The following is a 24,568-nucleotide window of genomic DNA, read 5'->3' on the forward strand; positions in this document are numbered from 1 at the left end:
TAAGTTGATACAGTAAACCACTGATTTCCTAACATTGTTTCCTTTTTGAAGAAAAACAAAACTCTTCAATCAATTTTGTAAAGAAAAAAAAAAAACAATTTTAGTAATTATGGTCGTAGGAATAATTGAACTTTGAGGAAACAGAAAGAAAGTTAACCAAAAAGATTTTGGGGAAAGGAAGAAAAAAACTGACTCCAACACATGTCTACAGAGCTGGTTCTCAGTGACTGCACAATGTGTGAACCACGTTCAGTAGGCTTTCACAAACTCAGTACTGAACTGGCTAAAAAAAACTCAACTTTATTTATATAGCGCAAATTACAACAGTCATCTCAGTGCGCTTAAAATAAATGGTCCACAGTAAGGAAGAACCCAACAAGATCCACATGAACAAGCATATTTACATATGCAACAACAAATATATAGTAGTTGCATATTTCTATTTAACAAAATTAAATAAAAGCTTTTCACATAGTGGAAATTATTTATATAGATCACCAAAAGGATGTGTTCCACATTTCACAATCAGGTTTGGATACTGTACTGTTGTTTAAAGGAAAGCCTATAGTTATGTGCAACTAAAGCGTAAATAAACAAAATGCCTACGATAAAGAGATATTTAAAGGAATATAATTTAATCATAATTGAATATTGAGGATTTTATAATGAGGTGTGTTGTGGGCTTGGACTGGAGAGCAAATGTGGCAGCTTTGAAATGTATCTACATTAAGTGGCATTAAATAAATAGAGGATTGATTATAGAAATGTAATACATCATTTTGCTGCCAAATATGTGTGCTTTACAGGATAAAGCAGGAGAAATATTGCTGGTTTCACATGGGGATCAGCTAACAGTTGACTATTGGATGAACCAAGTAAAACAGGTGATTGTTTGCAGGCTTTTTTATGATTATATATATATAGAGAGAGAGATCATAAAGTTAATGTAAATGTATTTACAGACAAGTCAAATAATCCAACAACGGGCAACAGAGGAGCTGCTGTTTTAATTCTGACTGAAGGGTTTGAAATAGGGAAAAGAATGACTGAATATCAAGTTCTAATGTATGTTTTTATTGTTGAAGTTAGTATGGTGACAAGACAAGACTCAGAATTGGACACAGTACAATTACACTCACAGTGACCTGATATATACATAATTGGAAACATGAAAATGGTCTCTGGGATTACTGGCATTAACCAGAAACAGTGGAATACTGTATGTAACTACAAGCTGCTATAAGTACACAGAGGAACTGAAGGATATACTGGCATGTAGGTTTTTAATTTTTTAATTTTCATTTCTAATTTAAATCATTTGTATTCCTTATTTAATTTAATTTGATTTGATTTGATTTTTTACCAAGCGTTGTGAGCGCTGAATTCCAAAAGGTGGCGGTAGTTTGACTGTTGAAGCTGCCAGAAAACACCACCAAAGAAGAAAAATAAATGCTGCACTCCCATCGCCAGGGGGCGGTAATCTGCCCTGAACATCAACATTAGTTGTGCAGTGAGTAGATCAACACGAGAAGGAGAGCATCAAATTTCGGAGCGCAAAGGTGAAAAAAAAAACTGCACGTTTAAAGATAGTGTCGTCGTGGAAGTATGGTATGTCTTTGATACAACAGTTGACAATGGAACCAAGAAGTATTGACAGTATCTGAGGTATTGTTTGTGAACGAGTTAAGCCTGTAGAAGAAGAGAAATGGCGCTTGTTTCGAGTGTCCTGCATTCATTCCACTCAGTGATTACTGAGACACATTTTTATTTTTTTATTTTCTTTTAACAAAGTCATTAACATTCTCTGTGAGGCGAATGTTAGTGTGAAATCTGTCCAGACTGATACACTTCAACTCACTCAGAGTCTGAACAAAAAAGCCTTTTCACGGTCTCGGAAATCTCGCTCAGTTCAGTTCAGTTCTCGCGCGTGAGGTCAAAGGTCAAGAGGGTTAAACTCATCATGACGCAGAGCAGAGAGAGTTGCACCAACGGAAGTCCCAAATGCTAAAAAAAAAAAAAAAAAAATGCTTGATCGTCACGTGATTCATGTAAGACTGAATTTGTTCCCCGAAGTTGGTGGCGGGCCATTCGAATCTATTGATTCCTAGTGACATAAGTGGGATTTTCGGTAATTTGTCATCAGTAACTGAATTGATTGACAATATTTATACAGTACACATTCATATGTATGTGTAAATACAATATATGTTTATGTAGTTCCATAAATAGTTTTTTTTCCCCCCTCACATAAATTCGTATTAATAATTAGCGTAAACAGCTGACCTGCTTTTTTGATGTCGTTAAAGCCAACATTATATTGGTTAAAAAATGTTTTATTATGTATTGTATACAGGATGTATTGCTTTGGATTTCCTTTAAAAAAAGGGGATCATTAAAAAAAACACCACATCCAGACAGGACACATTGAAAACACATTTATTATATTTATACATATATAAAAATAGACATTAGATTTTTTACTATGCATTTATGTACCAAGATAAATTCATTAAATAAATGTTTAACAAAGTCAGAAACATTAATAACTTGTCATGCAGTTTGCTGTGCTGTATGGGAATGCTCCACTCATTCTGAAAAAGGAGTGAAAATGTATGGCTTCCCAACCGAACCAGAGAGGAGAAATAAATGGTTAGCCAAAGTCAGCAGGCGCAATCTAAATAATTAAATCATTATAACAATAAAAAAAATCTGTGAGGTGATCATATTCAAACACTTCATTTGCACTTTTTCCTCAAATAACACAATTAAAAAGTGTATTGTTTAAAAAAGAAGATATGTAGCCTATGTGGGTAGATTAAACTGTGTGAAGCTGTGTATCTGCTAATGATCCCATAATAAAGAATTTTTTTTTCTTCTTTTGAACGTGAAAACAACAGCAGTGTATCTCACAATGGACAAAAAAAATTAATAGTAATAAAAAATGAAAATACAAAAAATTAAAATTAACTAGTTTAGCGGGGAATAATCCACTAACATGCCTTAATGCACACGTTAATAATAACGTCTTACTGTTCAAAAGTGCATCACAAACTGTCTAATCCGCTATAGCTCTATTGGCTACAGTAGTAAACTGATCACTTCCTGGAACAATTGTGAGGCTCCAATGAGCCGCCATTGCTGTACCAAAACGGAACCATTGGAGTGAACAGAGTTGTCACAACTCTCTCTCTATACGGCTCTGAGCTGATGGTGTAAACAGCCAGTCTGACGAGATTTCGATAGTTTTTTTTGGAAGAAAAAATAATTGCGGAAACGTGGTATTGGTCTCCAAGGTAGAAATGCTGAGTTAGCTGCTAAAGCTAATAATGCACACAAACTAAAAGTTCAGGTTTTTCCTAGCTTTTCAACAGACCAATCCTTCCTACAAATTTGTAAATTGAATTAAAATAATAGTGAACCTGGTCAGTGAATGATGTACCTTAAGCTTTGCTCTTATTAAAAAACACTTTCTTACTTTGTTACACTTTATCTTATTTTAAAATTATATAAAATAAATTACCTGTTATTTCAGCCACTGCTTGCTGCAGAAAAACTTAATGTCACTTAAACCTGAAAACATCTTGCAAATATTTCAAGTCATTGTCAATCTTTACTTCATAAAAAACTGTGGTACGCCAGTTAAGTCAAATATTCATCAGCATGCATAGCATAACCAAATAAAAATACCTGTAACAATTAAATAAAAAATAATAATAAATACACACATGCACAGTGCAAAGAGGAACTGTGTGGCTACACATCTAGTCAAGATTTTTTGCCAGCAAAGCCAGCATGTTCACTTTTACGGCTTTAACAGAGCACGTTGTGGACTGTCAACTTTACCAGCGGTGCTGAAAACCCGCTCTGATGGTGAGCTTGTGGCACAGACGGAACTTTCGGGCCACTCGCGACATCTGGGGAAAATGCTTGGCGACACATTTCCACTAGGGGTGTGGGAAAAAAAATCGATTTCACAATATATCGCAATTTTGTGGGTGCTTTTAAATCGATTTTTTATTTAAAAATCTTTATTCATTTTTTTTAAAATTAATTGTTTTTTTAATATTTAATCAATATTTTTGTGTGTTTGTGCAATATTTCAGTGGTTACAATACTTTCAATGTGTTGCAATGGTTACTTGATGCACTTGATTTTATGATGCCTGCAATATTTATGTATACACAGACATTTTATTTTAATATAATCTGTTCAGATCAGTGTTTAAACTGACACAAAAGGATAAATTATAAATATTTCTTATTTTTATGCATTGTCAGTAACTCAGGGTGATTAATCCTTAATGTTCTCAATTACAGTTGTTACAATGCCATCATTATGTTGTCATGGTTACTTTGAGACTTCTACACAGTGGTTTCAGTGAAAATAAACTTGTTGCACTTTATTTTATGATGACAGTGTGCAACACTGCATTTTCTTTTTTTCAGTGAAAATGTGCAAAAACACTAATAATAATAAATAGGATGTTTTGAGGCAAATAGTTTTGACTCAATTTGTCCTCTGAATGATCAATATCTTCTGATGAACATATACAGCAACTTGATTTTTCATCTCTACGTTTAATTTTGATATTAACTGGGTAGAATATCGCGACAATATCGTATCGTGATACGTATCGTTTTGCAACATCAATACTCACCTCTAAATTCCACTAGAGAAGTAGGTCCATGCTGAAAAATGAATTTTTGCTAAAAAATAAAATAAAATAAATTCAGTTTTGTCTATTTTTGTTTTCATAGTGAACGAACAGGTGTTTTATTAGTTTATTGGATTAGGTTAGGGTTAAGGTTTGGGTTGCACGCGCGCATATATGCTCATAATCGATCTTAGTACGAGGTAAACACAGACACCGGAAACAAAACAACGCGTAATCACGATCAGATCCCACCCATTTCTGTCCAAATCACAGAGATGCCTATTCGCATTGGATTAGTATTATCACAGGACTTCGGTGTTCAGCAAAATATAGGAGGTACTGTAATTTGAGGGGTGATTTTTACTTAAAAAATTACTGACGTGGCCGATTCACACGGGATTAACGTCACAGACATTCTCCGCAATTATTTCAAATCACATGTGGTCCCTAGGTTAAGCTAATCTTGTGCGAATAGGGCTTATGAGAAAATTACCTGCTTGGACTACACTGTCACTCACTAACACTAACCCTCACCATTACTGACAGCAGTCATTCTCTATCTACCTTACCAATTTCTGTCTTAAAAACAAATTATTTTATTATACATATAGTTTGTTTAAACATACTAAGAGTTTATGTTTAACATCAATGCAACAGCATGAGCCATGATGGATAACACATTCATACTTATTTCAATATTCAATCATTCAACATACCATTTAATTATCCTCAAAACAGAAATCTAATCAGATTTAGCCTTCAAAACACTTTCAAATATCATGCTGTTGCATTACTGTTTTTGCTTTTTCCCAAATGGATAAAAAAGCAAAAGGCACCTGTCGTGGTACTTTAACATTTGTGGAATGGGGTTAAACCCCCTACAGTGTCCTTTCTGAAAGCCAAAATATATGAAAACACAATAGTTATCTCTCTACACATTTCACAACAAACCTAAATTTCCCTGACGTCCCACCTTCAAACACAAAAATCATATTTGGCCATCCATGAAAAAGCTACTTAACCACCCACGTTTCTATAGCAATACATGGTTCCTACGGGCGCTGCCTGCACTAGTATTAATAATATAAACACTATTAAAACAATAAAGACCTCTGGAATAAAATTACAAACGCTGTGAGGTTGGAAATATCAACCGAGTGAACGAGCTTGTTGACGTTTTTATATCTCTCGACCTATGACCCCCCGCCCCAGGTCTCGCATGTGCACTTAGTGTGAAAATGCTTATTATGTCAAACTTTTGCCTCTTCTTTTTCTGTGTTTAGCGCGTGCGGACGTTACAATGTGCACCAAAGTGACCAGTGTGGAAGTCATCATCCTCAGTGATGATGAGGAAGATGATATTGATCTCTCCTGCCAAATCATAGAGGGGGAGGACATCAGTAAGAAAGGTAAAATTAGATTTAAAGAGACAATCAATAGGCAGTGCAATGACAGGAATAATGTTAACTTCGATCCGTACACTGTTATCAGCCCTGCGGTTGTCCTGTTTGACCCACTTATCCCTGATGTTACCGCTCATTTTTTTATTTGTATTCATTATTATTATTTTTATCTCTAATTTTAACATTTTTAGCTTATACATAAGCATTTGGCACCTCATCATTCGTTTGCACCTTGTCATTCATTTTACCTTACAACCTTGTTTCCTGTGCGTGTGTGTGTAGTTATTATTATTAGTCTTGTTTTTATTAATTATTATTATTATTTAATATGCCGCTCTTTGACTTTCTAATTACCACTCCAGGATAAGTAAAGTTTTTCTGATTCTTATTTGTGTTTCAGAGGCTGATTTATCCCAGAGTGCCTTAGAGCAAGACCTTGTTGTTACCTTCTCTCGTCGAGCAGAGGTTCTCCCTCACGCTCGCTACGACTGTCCCATCCACCCGTTTGAGTAAGTGAACACACACACACACACCTCATCTTCACACACTCCCTGTTTCATGCATTTCTTCTGCTGCTCAGAGCCACAGAGAGTGAGAGAGGGGCTCCAGCAGGCAGCAACATGCTCTTCTGTGATCAGTGCTTCTGCTACATCTGTGATAAAGTTGCATCTTCGGTATGTATGTTAATCTTCTCTTCATTAGCCTTTATTTAGTCAAGAGAACCACATTGAGCTTAATAATCTTTTTTACAAGTGTGTCCTGATAGCAGTACATAAAACAAGTTACAGGGTCAAAATAATATGAAAAAAATGTTCTTAAAACAAATAAATAGCACAGAAGACAAGTACATGAAAAAAAGTACAGGCGGAGAGTAAGAGCTTATGAAGGATAGAACTATAAAAGCCACCCACCAAATAGTTAAAAATAAATGAGCTAAAACAAGAACATGGTGAAGTTTTTAGGGCTGGGCAGTATGACCAAAAATGTATATCACTGTATTTTTCAAAATACTGTTTCACTATTTTACTGTCATGATGAGTGAATATTGTAGAATAATTTCACACTAGTAGTAATACAAGTTTGCAACAGCAGTCCACTACTGGCTCTTTGCCGCGGTAGCTTAACTTTAGCATTAGCTTGATTTCTAGCTTCATAGTCAGTGGTGTGGTGGTTTCTTATGATGAATAAGGTAGCGTTTGGTTTGCAGCTCCACCAGGACTTATTTCCACGTTATAGGAATTACAAATTGCGATACTGCGAACTGCCAACATGCTAAGCTAACCGTGTCTCTGTGTTCCTGAGTGTTGTTCTCCTGTAGCAGAGGCATGTGCACACAGGCACATGCTGTATGATTTACATCGCAACTAACATCAGAGCGCTACTGTTTACCTTCCTATATAAAAGTGCAACGCTGAAAAGAGTCCAGTCTGAAACGCGGCACAGCGTAGCATTCCGAAAGTTGTGTCATCAGATACACCGGTATGACGGTATATTTAAAATTAATATCATAATAAAAATATATAACGGTATTCCGTATGAACCGGTATACTGCGCAGCCCTAGAAGTTTTTGTGACAAAGCGCTGTAAAGGGCCCTAAACTCTCCCATTGGGATCATCTCAGTTTAAAGTCTTCCGTGAACATGGAGCAGAATACATGGAGGCTTTTTTTGCCCAGTTCAGTACGAACACCTGGAACCATGAGTAAAAACAAGTCTTTAGAGCACAGACTGTAGTTACATTTGAGTTTCTGGGTCACATGACTGCAAAGGCAAACCAAGAATTGCCTTGTAGATGAAACCAAGCGAGTCAATGCGTCTGCGTAATGATAGAGCTATACAGGGAGCAATGATGTGTGACAGCTTGCAGTTAGTAATAAATCTCAGTACACCATGATAAACGATGTCCAGCGAGTGAAGACACTGAGAAGAAGCATTCAGGTAAAGAATGTCCCCATAGTCCAAAATGGACATAGATGTAGATTGTAGCCTCAACAAGGTGCTTATTAGTCTCATATGAGAAGCACAATCTATTGCTAAAAACCCAATTTTAATTTCAGCTTTCACACAAGCTGCTCAATGTGAGGCTTAAACGAGAGGGAATCAACGATTATGATTCCAAAGTATTTATAAGACGTAACTTTCCTGACATGACCATGTAGGGTTAGTGATTCAGATTATTCTCCCTCTTCTGGAGTGTGAATACAGCATGATTTTTTATCATTTAGGTTAAACTGAAAAAGCTGTCTGCAGTTTATAAAGGGCCTATTTTAATGACTGTGCAGAACAATAAATGTTCATTTCATCAGCATAAAAATGAAAGTTAGCATCATATCGCCCCAAAGCCCAAGCAATAGGGGATTTTTAAAGCCACTAGACCAGACATACAATAGGCAACTGGCGGCCACACGTGACCTTCAGTCTAGTATTTTCCCCCAAAGTAAATCCTCAAAAATTGTAATTCAAGAAGTTGGAAGGAATATAAAGCCCAACATAATACAAAAAGTACACAAATGCACACAAAACATAAAAAAAATATACAGAATGACAACAAAGACTGACACAACAACCACTTAAACAAACACAATGACAACAAAAACACACAAAGCAACAACATGTTAAAGAATAGCTCCAAAGACATGCAAACTGTTCACAAAATTACACAAAATGACATTAACCAGATCTATATTCCACATTGTCATCAATAATATCTAAAAGCTAATGACTTTGTCACAGGCGGTGATGTCAGGTTTATCAGAAGTAAAAGAAAATGAACTCTTGGTGATTTCCCTGTCCTTATTTTGCCTCAAGACAAGATGATGTTTTGTGGCCACACATTAGTTTGACATGTCCTCATTCTGCAGTGTGTAACCTGGTGCCACAGAGGTGAGTGTCACTGCAACAGTCACAAGAAGAGCAAGTTCTGGAACAACCTCAGAGACATTAGACTGCTGGGACGACTGAAGAAGTTCAACCTCAATCTGTCTGATTTAGACTCTCACCTACGACTCGCAGGTACAGAAGCAGCCATGATATGGGGAATCCTTGAGCAAAGCTACAGGTTACACACGTGTGTCACTATGGCAATGACTCTGTGTCCGCTTTCTGTCCAGAATCGATGCTGCAAAGCTTCAGGCAGGAAGTCTGTAAGCTGTTTGCTTCCTTCCTGATGGGGAAATGCCTGCAGGTGAACGGTGTGAACCAGCAGCTCATCATCCATGAGTGAGACATATTCATATGTTTTAAAACCCAAATCCATTCCTAAGATCAATCAATGTGATGTTTCAGAACGGGCTGGCATAGATGTGGCTTTCACAAAATAAACAGAGTGAGTCGGATTAGGCTGGATGTATGCAGGGTTCTCTCCAGGAAGTTTTCACAGCGTATGGGGATCGCGAGGAATAAGACTTTTAAATTAATAACCCTCTGGCGCCCAAATTTGGTGAAGTAAAGCTGAAGTTTTATTATCCACCACCACAAAGTGTGAATGGGGATATAGGTTTGAGCTCCGTCCGCCTGTCTGTCCGTCCATGCGTCTGAGTTAAAGGGGACAGCTTTTCTTAGAAATCCTTTAAGATACGATAACCAAATTCGGTTTGTGGCTTTAGGGTATCAATACCTTGATGGAGTTCGAAAATGCCCTTTTTCCGTTGTTTTTATTTTGTTTGCGGTCTCTTCAAAGGGGACAGCTTTTCTTAGAAACCGTTTAAGATAGTTAGTAATTTTATATTCTGATGTGATAATATTTACTTATGTATACATCTGAGTTCTCAGATTTAGGACATTTAGGAAAAGGTTGTGAGTTATAATGAGAACCAATCTGGCGGGGGATGTTGATGACTGTCTTCTTGTTGTTTTTATATATATATATATATATATGTGTGTGTTACTGCCTTACTTTAAAGCCAAAAGTTATTTTTGAATAGGTGAATGCCTGGTCATGATAAAAGTATTTATTAGTGGAGGACCTATACCAAGCATGACTTATACCAAGCATGAGTAACTCTCTAAATCCAAACACTGTATAGACAAGAAATAACATGACAAGCAGCTTCATGTGTCGCTACACGCCAGCAGTTGCAGCACTGTTTATATTGGATGGTGATTATGGTTACCATGGGGACAATGCACACAGGCAAAATCGGGGGCACCTAAGTGGCTGCAGGGGTCCTCGGTATCCTCAGGTAAAGACGGGAACAACCGAGCAAATCGCCTGTATTAAATAGAAGGAGCAGCTGATGAATGCGTTTCTCAGTTCTGCAGATTAAAAAGAGTTTAAACAACACGGGTACGCCTGGAAGTCCCTTTCGTGTCCAAGTGTCAGAGGTGGCAAAAGTACCGGTACTAGTCTTCATTACTCAAGTAAAAATATAGATACTTGAATAAAAGTGACTCTGGTAAAAGTATTGAAGTTACTTCCTTACTTGAGTAAAAATAAAAATGTACATGCTTCTAAATGTACTTAAGTAAAAAAGTAAAACAAATGTCTCTTCAATAATAAAACAGGGTTTTTAAACCTTTCATTTTTTTAAGAACTTGTAGAAAACTGGTACATGGAAACAAGTTAAATCTGTTACACTTTATGAACACCTGGAGAATTTAGTACTCATACTAGATCACATTTATAAATAAAATGTGTCAAGAAAAAACAAGTGCAAATGTTCAATTTAACCCATAGAGCAGCTTTGAGTTTAACATTTTTTAAAAACTGGAAAATGTTAACTATAAAACTAAGACACCCTGCCTAACAGAAAAAACTCAAACTACCAAAAATGTTTCATTTAGCCTCAAAAGAATCGTGTTCTCCAGGTTTCTGGAATAGAGTACCCTTGTTGGTGTTAAAAATGCGTCAAAAAGCCTTTCACAAGCAGCTAAAGTGCGTACTCATGTGTTTAGTTTAAGTGACTAGACTTTAAAAGTAGTGTGCTCATTTTTAAAATGTAAGGAGTAGAAAGTAAAAAGTCGCCAAAAAAAAAAATACTCAAGTAAAGTACAGATACCAGAAAAAACTACTTAAGTACAATATTGAAGTATTTGTACTTTGTTGTCACCTCTGCCAAGTTGCAACAATTATTACGACGGTACCGAATAAAAAAGGAAAAAACAACAGAAAAGCCCCCCTTACGCCTATGAAAACACACTATAGGGGGCGACACCACACCGTAGTGGCAACAGCGCTGTATAATGCATCAGGTTTAGCTGAGCTCCAAAGGCATCCATGTATGTGATATAACATTGAATTTAGTCTCTTATTAGTCTTTGTCTGTCCCCCCCCCCCCCCCACCCCCAGTTACACAAACGTGTTCCAGTTTGTGTCGTCGTTCCTGAACAAAGCAGACGAGCAGGAGAGCAGAGCTGCAGCCATCATGAACCTTGGAGCAGCTGAAGACTTTATCCTGCATTTCAGTGTGGCGGGGCCCACCCTGTGTGAACGCACCGCTAATCCTATCGATGCTAAACTACTCCTACTGCAGAGGTAAGTGTGCACAGTATTATCTCTACCTCATTATCCACAGGACGATCACTGTGTCTGTGTGTCTATGTCTGTTGTAATTGCGCAGTCGATAATTACAGTTGTGGTGTAATTATAATTGTAATAAAAAAAATCTCTGTCTGTCTGTCTACCTATCTACAGGGTTGTGAACTCAGTTCAACGACTGATGGTGACGGCTGATTTCTCCTCAGAGTTCATCAACAAACTGCAGGATTTCTACTCACAAATGTCCTGTCCCGTCGAGCTGAAGAACCTGAAGTACGGGTTTGTGTGTGTGTGTGTGTGTGCGCACGCTTGCACATATGTTTGGGACCACCACCTAACGTTGATGTGTTGCAGCCTGTGTGTGCGGCCCTGGGACGACGTCCTGCTGGTGTCTGTGCTGAAGGGTCAGAACGTGACGGGTGTGCGTAATTACAAGAAGAAGAGGGACGTGTTGTTGGAGCAGATCTCTGTGGTTCTGCTGAGGACTGAAGTCCTACAGCGTCAGCAAAGGTTCACACCCTCTCTCACTTCATCTGGGCTTTTCTGGGATACATTGACACATCTAATGAATAAAAACGTGGTGCGACGTCAACAACACAAACTTATTTCAGTGGCAAATTTGAACCTTTTAAAGTTAGATTTGAATCTGATACTTGTGACCAGGTTTGGGGTCAATTATAATTGTATTTGCGTAGTCGATGACTAATTACAGTTGTGGTGTAATTATAATTGTTATTAAAAAAAAATCTGTTGCTGTCATAATCGTGATTAAATAGTAATTGAGTTTTGATATTTGGCTTTGTAATTGTAATTTCCGATGTCAAATATGATTTAACCAAAACTGTGGAACCATGTTACAGTTTTATGTACAGTTCTACATGTTTGTAATTAACAATTATTTATATATGTTTCATATCAAGCTTTCCCACATTTTACCATTTACATTTTTTTTTAATCTTGTGATATACAAAACCAATATTTTAATTGATTAGGAAGCCTAACAAGGTAATAAATTAAATGATAGATATTTGTTGGTTAGTGTATTTTACTGCTGATTTAGGACCTGTTATCATACGTAGAGGATAGTGATATCGGTTCGTTATCTGCCAGAAAACGACTTGTGACTGTGGTTCACACTCCAACAAAGTGGGTGGTGGTAATGCACCTTAACGTTGGTGCTGGTCTTATAATTTATTTTTAATTTATTTTATTCAATTGTAGAATACTGTAGATATTATATGAAAGGTTAAAATGTATGTACCAAATTGGTTAATAATAAATGGGTCAGTTTTTCTCATTCCTACTGTTGCTGACTATTGTTGTTTGAGTTACATCACTTGATCAAACCTTTTCTAACATTCCACACTACAAAATAAGTAATTAAAGTATGTATGAGTCGTGCTGATATTGTATCGGATCGATATCGGTATTGGACAATAATCAAGGCTGTAATATTGGTATTGTATTGGAAGTGAAAAAGTTGTATCAGGACATCCCTAATCATAAGAGATGCTAACATGAGAGGAAGGTTAACTTTTACGAGGTTATTTATTTCAGGCTCACTAATTGTGATTAATTGTAATTTACTTTTTAAGGATACAAAATTGCCCATGTAATTGAACATGGGCAAATGAAAACGTAATTGAAAAATGTAATTGACCTTAACCGTGCTCGTGACACACTTTAAAACTTCCCTGACTTTCTGATTGGTCGCAGGTTTAAAGAGTTGTGTCGATATCTTCGAGTCGTCAAAACGGATCATTCCAAGCGGTATGTAATCACACTTTAATGCCGCACTCTGTTCATTTGGTTGTGGTTTATTTGTTTTTCCCATGTGTTGCACTGTTTATCAGTTCTGTTTGTCACAAATAAGGTACTGCATTATTAAATAATCCACTCCGTAGATTGAAAATGCTACACTTGAGGCTCAAGGCGTAACAAATCCGTGACCTCAATACGGATCTAATGCTTCTCATCTTTAATCGTCAGTTCTTCAAAATACTGACATCTTTAAACATGTTTTTATAATAGATTTAATTAAATTTAATAGTAGTGTTGGATTTCCTTCTAGATCAACAAGATAATATTTTAGTATTATTTAAAATATTAATAATATATTTTAATAATTGTTTTCTTTTATCCTAAATGTAATGGAAGCCCAAGAGATTCATAATTAAATAAATAAAAACTACATTTTGAAATAAATACCATTTTGATAAATAACTAAATATTATTATGAAAAATGTTTTTACTATTCTTTAATATATACAGTAATATATACTATATTATAGAATAAAAAGGCCATTGTGGAATAGAACATTATTAAAAAAAAATTGACTTTGTAAAAAACGTTTTTTATTTTATCAAATCTTGGAAAATAAAAAAGTCATGATTTTAAAAAGTATGACATTGTTAAAATAATCTTAATGAAATATTCAATTATAATAAAATAATATCAATTAGATATTAAAGAATAATAAAACACATTTCATAATAATATTACCTTATTTTACAATTTAATGGCCATATTAGATTTTTGTCTGTTATTTATCAAAATGGCATTTATTTCAAAATGTTTTATTTATTTAATTACGAATCTTTTGGGCTTCCATAAAATTCCTATTACGATAAATATTTAAATGGTTTAAAAACAATCATTAAGACACATTTCTGCACTGTTTACATAAATAATTAGGTGCACACACACACACACACACACTTGTTAGGAGGCAGGTAGTTACATTCTGTTGATGCTTTTGTGTCTCCTGCAGCTTCCAACAGTTGCAGGACCTCATCCCTTTCTTTTTGTGCTCCATGGGAGATTTAAGTGAAGCGATGAGGAGTTTGTTCTACCAGCCGACGCCCCCTGCTTCCCGCTTAACCCCGCATCTCTTCCTCACTTATCTCCACATCTTTGAAACGGCAACTGTACCAAAGCTGATCGTCACTGACCCGGCACAGCTTTGCTCTCCTGATGCTCTTACGTTTGAACCACTTAAAGGTCAGATGAGCACATTTTCACACAACAGGTCTCACAAACGTGCAGAACAAGCTAAACTGTGTCTCCTTCCAGGCGCTGCTCCGCTGAAACGTGCTGAGCTGGTCAAGTTTACCCTCATGGCCCAGATGAACTCCGTTTCTGTTTACAATGATGTACGTCAACAAACCTATTCTAATATATGCATACATGCAAATCAGTAGCCTTTCTGCAAAATTAGCGACTCCCGGCTTTTCACTGCACAATCTACGCTCGCTGCATGCGACTCCCTTGAAAACAAACCAATATGACAACCAAACTCCACAGCTGCTGAATGATTGGCTGTTTGCCTGTCACTGGTGACGTCCGGGGATATGATGGGCTGTTTCCACCCGTTTGTTACCTGATTGGCTGTTTGTGTGTTTTTGTGGCTGAACCACAGACATGAATACGTGCTGAACAAAGACAGCTCCAATTCGATAGAAATACGGTTCAAAACAAACAAACAAACTAAAGTTCTGTCTTATCCAGACGCGCTCACTGTCACAAACACTAGACAACACACTCACCATGGCTGAAGCACCGGGCTCCAGCGGCAAGTTTGCCGTGGCATCGATTATCAGTGGCATCACTAATTTTGCTCAAAAAAACAAACTACAAAAGTCACATTTGGAACAATTTTGGCTTTAAATAAGGTAGAGATGGTAAAGAGGCGCTTCCATCAAGCTATAGGAGCCAAAGGAGGGAAAAACATCTAACCTCATAAAACACCTGCCGTGTCGTCACAGATTTATATCTAATACCAGGTTAGTACGCCCTGTTTATGTTGTCATTGGCTAATATTAGTTAAAGGATGTGAAAGTATAGCACAAAAATGGGTTTGTTTGATCAGAGGGTCACATGATCAACATTCATGTCAGCATTTAGAATAATGAGTGATCTGAGCATTAATAAAGGAAAGAACAGAGTTTTTGTAGTGATTTTGTGTCTTTCTGTCATTCTGTGTATGTTTGATGTTGTTGTCTTGTCAGACATTTTGTGCATTGCTGTAGTCTTTTTGTGTATGTTTCCTGTAAAATATGTTTATTTGCAGTCATATTGTGTATCTGTGCTGCCATTTTGCATTTTTGCAGTAACTTTTGTGTATTTCTATCTTTATGTGTACTTTTGTTGTCATTTTCTGTAATTTTGTATGTTTGTCTGAGTAATTGTATGTATTACTGTAGTTTTTTGTTCATTTCTGTAGTAGTTTTGTGTGTTTTTGGAGTATTTTATGTTTTTCGTTTCTTTTACTTTATTTTCCTGCAATGTTGTAATTCTTTTTTTCTGTCATTTTATATATTGTTTTGGGGGCTGCATAACATTAGACCAAGGGCCGCATTTGGCATACGAGCCGCAAGTTTCCTATGTCTGCGCTGGTACATGTTGTATTAATTAGAAAACGCACCTACAATTATTTAATGGGATTATACGTTTACTAATGTTAATGTCAAATGTATTAAGTGATGGAGTGCAGTTGGGGAATATTAACTAACTTTAAATTCAGAAATGGCAATAAAATTATTGTTTTATATTGTACTAAATATTTTTGCAAATTTTAGATACTTTTATATCATATATATACTGTAATTTTTTTACAAACCACAACTTAAGTAGTGTAAATAAATGTTTTTAGGCTTGAAGAAAAAAGTGTATTTTGCCTTATTGTAGTATTTAGAGTGTTTCAGATTGCTTAGTTTGTGTTAAAATCAAAGAAATGATCTTGGGGAGGATCCCCCCCACATCCCCTACTATGGGTTTTGTTGTCACCTTTTTCATGCCGTTGGTGTTTGCATGTCTGTATATGACACCTATTAAGAATGATATAATCTAATTCATGTAAATCAGATAAAGGTTTGCCAACATGACGCAAACATCCAACCCTTTCAAAGTGACTGTCAGTTGATGGTAATAGCTTCACAATTAGTGAAATAAGCCTCACCTGCTGTGGGCACTGATTGGAATGACTAATTGAGGAAACCTGCTTAGTCTGCGTTAATCAGCTTCCACACAAACTAAAGAGAACCACTCAAGTAATGTAGAAAAGGTCTTAATGAGCATTGATTTTTACTCCTGGAGAGGAATGTAAAAACAGTTCCATTGCAATAAAACATCTTGTGAGATTCCACCAGGTGCTCTAGTTCCTTCTGACTGAAAAATCACCCATTTGTAAAAGATGAAACAAGCCTCTGTGGATCAATATGATTTAGTCTGTGAGGAAACAAGGCGTAAGAAAACTCAAAATGGAGCTAATTTGAATTTTGAACAACAATTTTAATTTGGATTGAACTGTGAAAACCTGTTTTTTTTTTTTTTTTTCTACATGGCAGAATTATGGCATTAATTCAGCAGACCACCACTCGCATCAGACAATGTTTTCAATGTATGTGTAGGAAATATACAATTATATAAATATATTATTTCTGTCCTCAAACAAAGGAGAAGAATCTGGCTCAAAGCATTTTTATTGATCCCAATAAGTCATTCTCCCCCAACTGAATAAAGGTAATGTTTTTAAACATTGGAGTCTTTACATTTTTCATTGAAACATTCATATTTAGGGTATTTTTCTTTTTGTTAAACACATTAATGCCTCAGCAGTTAAAGATATTTTCACTTTTGGTACAGAAATTTTTTTGTGTGATTCATGCACGAGTCGATGAGTGACTTTATCCTAAACGTTTGATAATCTTTACCGTGTTAGGGCTTCATTATACTAGCAGAAAAATGCACACACTGTTGATGGTGGTGATGAAGATAACACCGCCACCTGTAGGATGGCTGATCAAATTCTGCCCCAAAGTTAATAATAATACTGAGCTGGCATTCAAATCAATTATTTATTTTAATGTATGGATGTGTGTCTTTCATTTCTCTATTTCAGTCAAACGTTTGGACAAGGATACTGACAATAGTCAACAGACCGTCTAATTCACTCCCCGCTCTACCTGTTCCCACCCCAGACTTCCTATACGTATGTGTTCATAATTGTTTATCAGCTTTCTTTTTTCTTTTCTTTTCTATTTGACTAAATCCTGTTTTGTTTGTGTGTTTGTGACTGAATGATGTAGAAAGCTCGAGATGTGGTGAGAACCATCCTAAGCAACGGGCTAAACTACAACACGCGCATTCCACGGGATTTTCAGGAGGTTAGTATGAGCCAGTATGAGATATAATGATGTAAAGGTGCTTTCACACATATAGTCCGGTGGACTCTGTGCTGTTCAGGCTGTGAATCTGCAACATTTTTGCATTTTATTTTGCTCCGGTTCACTTTCACACATTCCATTTGCCAAGCACACCAAACTTTCTGAACTACGTCACGCAGGCAAAACCGTCGGTCACTGATTGGACAGATTATGTGGCGCTGCCCTGTCACTACTGACAGTCGCACCGTCACATCCTATATTTGGTCTCTCTTCCTATGTTTTCCAAAGGAAATCCTAAAACAATTCTTGCAGAAAAGCCATCAATAATAATTCAAAATAATCCATAATCACACGATGCCACAACCTGTGCTAATGCTCTACATAAACACAGAAATGATTCCGCTCCGTCTCCATCTCTCAGCGCTCAGAGCCGTCATGTCACCCATAACTTACCGGTCAGGATGTCTAATGTGTGAAGATATGAGAATATATACACAGATAAAACAGAGCAGTCTAATGTGCAGCCATTGCTGATCATGTGAACAGTTTAGGAAAATAGAGATGATTGAAATAAATGAATGATGTGGGAGAAATACGGAAGAAAGTGAGGAAATGTGACGTGTTTGTTTGTGTGCTGACAAAACGACTCTGAAAATGGATGGATGGATATTTGTGTGTTGCTGCTGGAGCATTGGGTTGTGAGTGTGTTTGTGTCTGTTACTGTGACGGGAGGCACGTAGTAGCAGCTGCTGCTGAGCTGTCACTGATGGAGTTACTCTGTTACAATTGTGCTTCAATGTAAAGTCCTATGTTTGGTCCTGGTTGCTTTCTCTCATGGTTAAAGACTCCACCATGCTTCGCTTGAGCCAAACCGAGACTTAGATTTTTTTGAGGACCAGAGTTCAGTGACCTTTCACATATCGCATAAAGACCAGAGTATCTGAGGTGCTGAGCAAAGAGGCATGTGTGAAAGCACCCTTTAGGCCACGAATGAGCACCTATGTGACCTTAACAGATTTAAAACATGAGAACCAAAAAGAGCTAAGATATTATATATATATATATATATATATATATATATATATATATACATACATATAATTTAGTAGTTTAATATATAATAAATATATCACTTTATATACAGTATCCAAACTGCTGTGTGGTTTGTATCATTAGAAATTAACAAGATCATTATGCTCTACAAAAATCTATAAGAATGATAAATTGGTCGTAAAGTAGGGGTGTCCCGATCCAACTTTTTCTACTTCCGATACGATACCGATATTCCATTTTTTGAGTAATGACTGATATCGATATCTTTATTAGAGGGAAAAACATAAAAGGAGAGGGTAGTGTTGCACCCAGGTCAGGGTAAAAGGAACAGGGAAGAGCGAGTTAGGGTGGGACACTAGGAGTCTGACAGTCAACTTTTTTGATGTTACTGTTGTGTATATTGTGTTGTGGGGTGTAATCTATTACACTAGTACAGTGACAAATGTGGAGAGATTAAAGAGGGTGACCAGCCTAAGTAGAATTATGGTGGCCATAAACAGAGGGAGAGGGTGGATGTTTACACCTCGAACTAATAGTTGGGATTAAGGCTGCAATGATTAGTCGACATAATGTCGACTGCAAAAAAAACACAGATTTTATAGCGTCTATGAGTTGTTTAGTCTTGTAAATTAATGATCAAATCCAGCCCGCGGCCGCTTCCTGTTTTCTTTCTTTCTGGTGCAGTACCTTACACTGACCACTATGGGACAGTGTTGCACCACCAACTTTGTGCAAGTAAACAGTGAAGAAGAATGGCGGAAAGAGGAAGAAACTGAAGAAGCTTAATGCGACCTAATGTTTCTAAAGCTTTTCACTGAAACAATGAAAGTGTAAACTCTGAAGTTCAGCTGTCAATCATTAAATCATGACGGGGATTCACGGAGGGAGGGAAGGACACCCCAAACAGAAACAGTGGAGCCCCAGTTTGTAAACGGACAGAGAGCAGTGACATCACTACCTCTGATAATAACCCAATCTTTCATTTCTAATTACTTGCTAATGTGTTTGTTAGCTGACAGTCTGTGATTCTAATAGTTATTAATTAATAACAGGTTTTATTAGGTCTGTGTGTACGTCTGAAAGCATGTTTATCACTGCACTCATCAGTGAGTTAGTGACGTACCCACTTTACAATATGTTTTTCTGCTGATACTAGTGTTTATTCTGCACAATAAACCTCTTTAATTTATTATCAACTATGTGATTTGGATAACATTAATTAGGATTCTTTCAAACAATGTGTTATTTATTATTTTTATTCTATGGACTTAATTAAAGTAAAAGCAGTTCTGTGATTGGTTTAAACCTCATTACCTCCACAACCTGCAGGTTTCTACTTTGTTCAAGACATCTTACACTTTAAGTTTGTGATATTTAATTTATTCAGAATTTTATTGTGATTTCATATATATATTGTTAAATATAACTGCACTATAAATACATGTTTTATGTCATTGTTTTAATTTGAAAAAATATTAATAGATTAGTCAACTACAAAAATAATTGTTAGTTGCAGCTCTATTTGGGATCAACGTGTCTGTAGTTGGGCCCAATACAAGCTTATCCCAAAGCCTAAGGTGTGCCAGTGTATCTTGACTGATGTGAGCCGCTATTGTGAACCTATAAACCAGCAGGACCGGCAGCAACAATGGCTTCAGTCACCCTCACAGGGCTCCCCAGAGACCCCAGGCTGAGGAGCGTCACCTCCCCTACTCATCAAGGTCTCTGCCTGAGGAGGCTTTGCTATGTTATTACTAGCGCTATCAGCAACATACATAACCCTGAGAGCACTGAACTCACTGAAAGCTTGTTTACCTCCTAATCCCAGAACACTGTTTCCCAAAACCCTTTGACCAAATAAACCCTGTGTCCGCATCTGACCAGCAACCCTAAAGCTTCACTACGTCTCATTCATCCAAACCGGATGTTTTTTTTCTGAAATGACTGATTTCTGATATCAACATTGGATCAGGACACCCCTATTGTAAAAGTGGAAGTTATAAACAATACCAGCTGATCTTTAGTGTAGACCCTAACTGTGCCTATGTTTGCAGGAGTTCCCTGACCAGGCCTTACTGCTGCTGGTAACTGGAGCTTTAAGTGTGAGGATCCTCAGCAAGTCTGTGTGTCCAGTCATTCCTGTGCTCAGCACTTTTAGGGTAAGCTAAGGTTTAACCTGAGGACTAACTGTACTTATATAAAGACAGGATTTGCTGTATGGCTGCAACAGATATTAGACAAGCCTTCTGTGAAGAATTCAAATCGTTGCCGTTTCTTTCAGGAGAACCTGTGGGCCATTAATTGGCTTTACGAAGGTTTGTCTCTGTATGCGGAACGTTTCAGTTCATTTATGGAGGAGGTGATGAGGGAGCAGGAAATGTCACCAGGTATTCATTCTGTCCTTCTGCTGTGTGTTTAGCGCCTATATGCAGTGTTTTAATCTTTCTTTCTGCTCTGAAAGCTTAACTAATGCTAAATCTGATACTTTCACACAATAGACCTCATTAATCAACCTTGTGGGAAAACGGGTTCAAATTTGGTCGTACAACAGGACCAACGTGTGATTCATGAAACATTCGTATCTGACCAATCGTACAAATGATCGGGTGTTGATAAATCCGGCGGCTGAATTCGATCGTCATTAACATGCTACGCCCTCCTGTTTCGGAGGCCCCGCCCACTGAGGTCAAACAAGAAAAGAAGCTTTTCCAAAATGAAATTAGGCATTCTCACATCAGAGGTGGAGCAAAACGAAGATGTGCTTTTAGACATTGTGAAAACGAATTAAAGGAGCTCATTTAAACGCTCTGTGGAAGAGGATCTGTTTCTGAGCAGGTGACATCTGCCCCCCTGTGTGCGCTGTGAGCAACTCTCCAACAGAGATCCTAGAGAGACACACATTGATATGACATTTATATCACCATCATTCTGCATGCTTTAAGCAATAAATATCACATTAAAAGAAATTAACGATCGAAAAAAAAAAGCCTTAAAAATGAATCTGTGTACCTTTCATTCTTTGGTTATTTCGTTTCAAAACCAAATTAAAAAATATAAAAAACGGATTTTTTGTTTTTTTTGTTTTATTTATTTAAAACCAGAAACAGAAAAACCAAACAAGCAGCGTTTGATATAAAATGATCTTGTATCATGTTGTCCACCTCACACTGATGTCAGAGGTGTAATTTGTATTGATGCTGGAAGTTCGAATCTGTGAATATCTACCAACTTTACAGATTAGTGTTACGGTTCAAATAGTATCTAAGTAAACTGGTGACTGGGTGGACTATTGCTCCCAGACATTAAAAGAAGCAACTCATAATTCACATTACTGGTGAATTGAAACGTTAATACATAAATAAATCAAAACCAAAAAATTGATTATTACATAAAACATGCACATATGTGGAACCAGAGGTGGTGTAATAAATCTACTGGTGCTCCTTGTTTCTTATGATCAACTTCCGTCTGTGTTGACGGCTGCTGTTAGCGATATTTATAACGTGCAAAATAAACAGCGGCCATTGTTTTTGCATAAGTATCAAATGGTAGAACATCTAACATCTATTGTTCCTCACACACAGTTGATAGTCAGTCACCAGTTTATTTGGATACTATTTGCATCATAACACCATGAAACAAAGCATAAACGTGAGCAGCATTTTACGAGCTCAAACATCCACACACTGAATGAAAACAGGAGCAGGACCAGAAAACTGCTGAAATAAATCCTAAACAGTCCTATTATGTGTGGAGACCTGGTCCAGGACCTGGGGAGGGAGGTGCAGCGGACTTCAGTTCTTGCTCTTATTTCCCTGTAAATATCACACAAACAGAACAAGTTGTTTTTAAAAAAAACAGAAAAACGCTGCTTATCTGGTTTTTGGTTTTTCTGTATTTCTGTTTTGGTTTTAAATCAGTAAAACAAAATAACCACACTGTTTGTTATTTTGACTTGGTTTTGAATCGGAATAACTAAAGAACAAAGGGTACAAATTAAAATGACTAAATGTTGCCCTTTGTCTGTGTTATAACACCATCAGCCAATTTTACTGCAGCATATTTGAAAAGTTTAAGGTGTACTTTACATTTAAAAGCATAAATAAAGTCCTATTTCTTCCATAAAGCACATTATTGGAGGCTGTACAGAGGAAATAGGACCTTGTTCTCAGAGATGGAGCATAGCGGCATGTGTGTAAACCTATGTCATCCTGTTCGATAGCAGAGTCTATCAGCGAGGTTAAACAGTGTTCTGTTAAAAGAAAACCAAAAAAGTAGTATCAATAATAACATGGGCTTTTTTTAAAAATTGATTTTATTTTGTTTAAGGGAAGTGATGCAATTAATCTTTGTCTTTTTTTTAGTTCTAATAGATTTTTAGTAACAAAATGTATTTGCGTTGTTCACTTTAATCTCAGTGTCTGAGCAGACACAACACAGACAATACATTTGATTTCAGTACATTTCTATGCTGTTGTCTATGTTCTGTGCAGATGGATATCAGGCTTTGGAAGCTTGTTACAGAGTCACAGCCTTTTCTGGGAGTCAGCGGTGAGGAACACTGGACATCCTTCTTTGCTAAGGATGAACTTTATACTAAATCACTCTACGTCCACCAGCTGCTCACAACTGGTAGAGCATCCTCCCACTGCTCAAACATTGACTCCACCTGCTCATTTCCTGCAACTGATGGTCAAAGATTGATTTTTGTTTGTTTTTCACTTTCTGCTACACATTACCATCGAACTCTTATAATTGAAGCAGAAAATTGTCAGTAGCCCACACGAAAACAATGGGTTTTTGAGTTTCAGTTTGTTCCCTTAAACCGTGGTAAGTAAACTGAATTCACATTGTTCAGGTATTTCATTTCTTTGTGAAATTTGCAGGAGTCGTTGGCACTGTTTGATTTTTTGCTCTAAATGTGAGTAATGAACACAATAAAAGTGTAAAATAAACTACTTGTTGTGCCTTCCATTAAAACGGCTGCACTGCCTGAGAACTATTATTAATTACTCTGTAAATGGTAATACACATCCTTTGAAGTAAATATTATATTAACATTGTTGAAAAGTCAGTGAATTGATAATTTTATAATTAATATTGTTGATTGCTGTTTCAGGTGGATCTTTGAGAGGAAGGCTCAGAGTCCTCACTGGGTTTGTTTTTTGTTTGTATATTTAATTGGACCTGAAAACTTGATCTTTGGAAGCTGTGTTGAATCAGCATTAAACGTCCCACATCATACATTTTTCACCCATCGCCATTTGTTCTAAAACCCCCAAAAACATAGTATCTGAGGTTTATTTTCCCAAACTCGCCTGTTTTCCAGAGTTTTAGCCTCTGAAAAGTGACTTTCTGACCAACGGGCTGTTTGCTGCCTGCTTATGCATATTTATGAGTGGGCGTGTCTATACGCTGACTGCTTGACTCGCTCTGAGGCAGATCAGTGATCATCATAGCGATTTTTTTCTTGCTATCCACACACTGTTATGGTTTTCAGGCCAAAAAAAATAACTGCACATTACAGTAAAACACATGAATATTTAAGCGGCTATTGTGAGTCTGTCTCTGCGCTGTTTTCATCCAGCAGCAGCTTCAAACACTCACTGGAGTTTTAAGCTGCTAATTCACTTTCTTCTCCTCATCTTTATTAAATACAGAAATAGTGCATTTAAGGTGATAATCATTTATCACAAACACATCAGATCAAGTCAAGGGTGATGTCGGCTCCCTGGGTGCCTACACTGCAATGTTTACCGTGGAGGTGCTGCACCAGCAGCAGGCACTTCCTGGAGGGGGCGGTTCATAATGCTAATGA

General features: G+C 36.9%; 1 protein-coding gene across 3 annotated transcripts; it reads left to right on the forward strand.

The window, feature by feature from the left end:
• The first annotated feature begins 1,495 nt into the window (after positions 1 to 1,495).
• On the forward strand, positions 1,496 to 24,253 carry LOC114463077 (uncharacterized). 3 transcript variants are annotated; one of them, XM_028446350.1, is made up of 17 exons: positions 1,496 to 1,608; positions 5,938 to 6,063; positions 6,458 to 6,566; positions 6,638 to 6,731; positions 8,918 to 9,068; positions 9,167 to 9,275; positions 11,344 to 11,529; positions 11,689 to 11,805; positions 11,887 to 12,042; positions 13,249 to 13,302; positions 14,304 to 14,533; positions 14,606 to 14,685; positions 17,433 to 17,522; positions 17,620 to 17,697; positions 20,805 to 20,909; positions 21,032 to 21,137; positions 23,244 to 23,440. In XM_028446350.1, the coding sequence occupies exons 2-17, from the start codon at positions 5,955 to 5,957 to the stop codon at positions 23,303 to 23,305; spliced, it is 1,836 nt and encodes a 611-aa protein (XP_028302151.1). In that variant the 5' UTR covers positions 1,496 to 1,608; positions 5,938 to 5,954; the 3' UTR covers positions 23,306 to 23,440. The 3 variants fall into 3 exon arrangements, 2 of the variants coding, with proteins under 2 accessions (XP_028302151.1, XP_028302139.1); XR_003674066.1 differs by lacking the exons at positions 20,805 to 20,909; positions 21,032 to 21,137 and adding an exon at positions 23,870 to 24,252 and having other exon boundaries at positions 23,244 to 23,580; XM_028446338.1 differs by lacking the exons at positions 20,805 to 20,909; positions 21,032 to 21,137 and having other exon boundaries at positions 23,244 to 24,253.
• Positions 24,254 to 24,568: the final 315 nt, after the last annotated feature.

This window comes from Gouania willdenowi, chromosome 1, assembly GCF_900634775.1.
Source record: "Gouania willdenowi chromosome 1, fGouWil2.1, whole genome shotgun sequence".
Classification (NCBI taxonomy): domain Eukaryota; kingdom Metazoa; phylum Chordata; class Actinopteri; order Blenniiformes; family Gobiesocidae; genus Gouania; species Gouania willdenowi.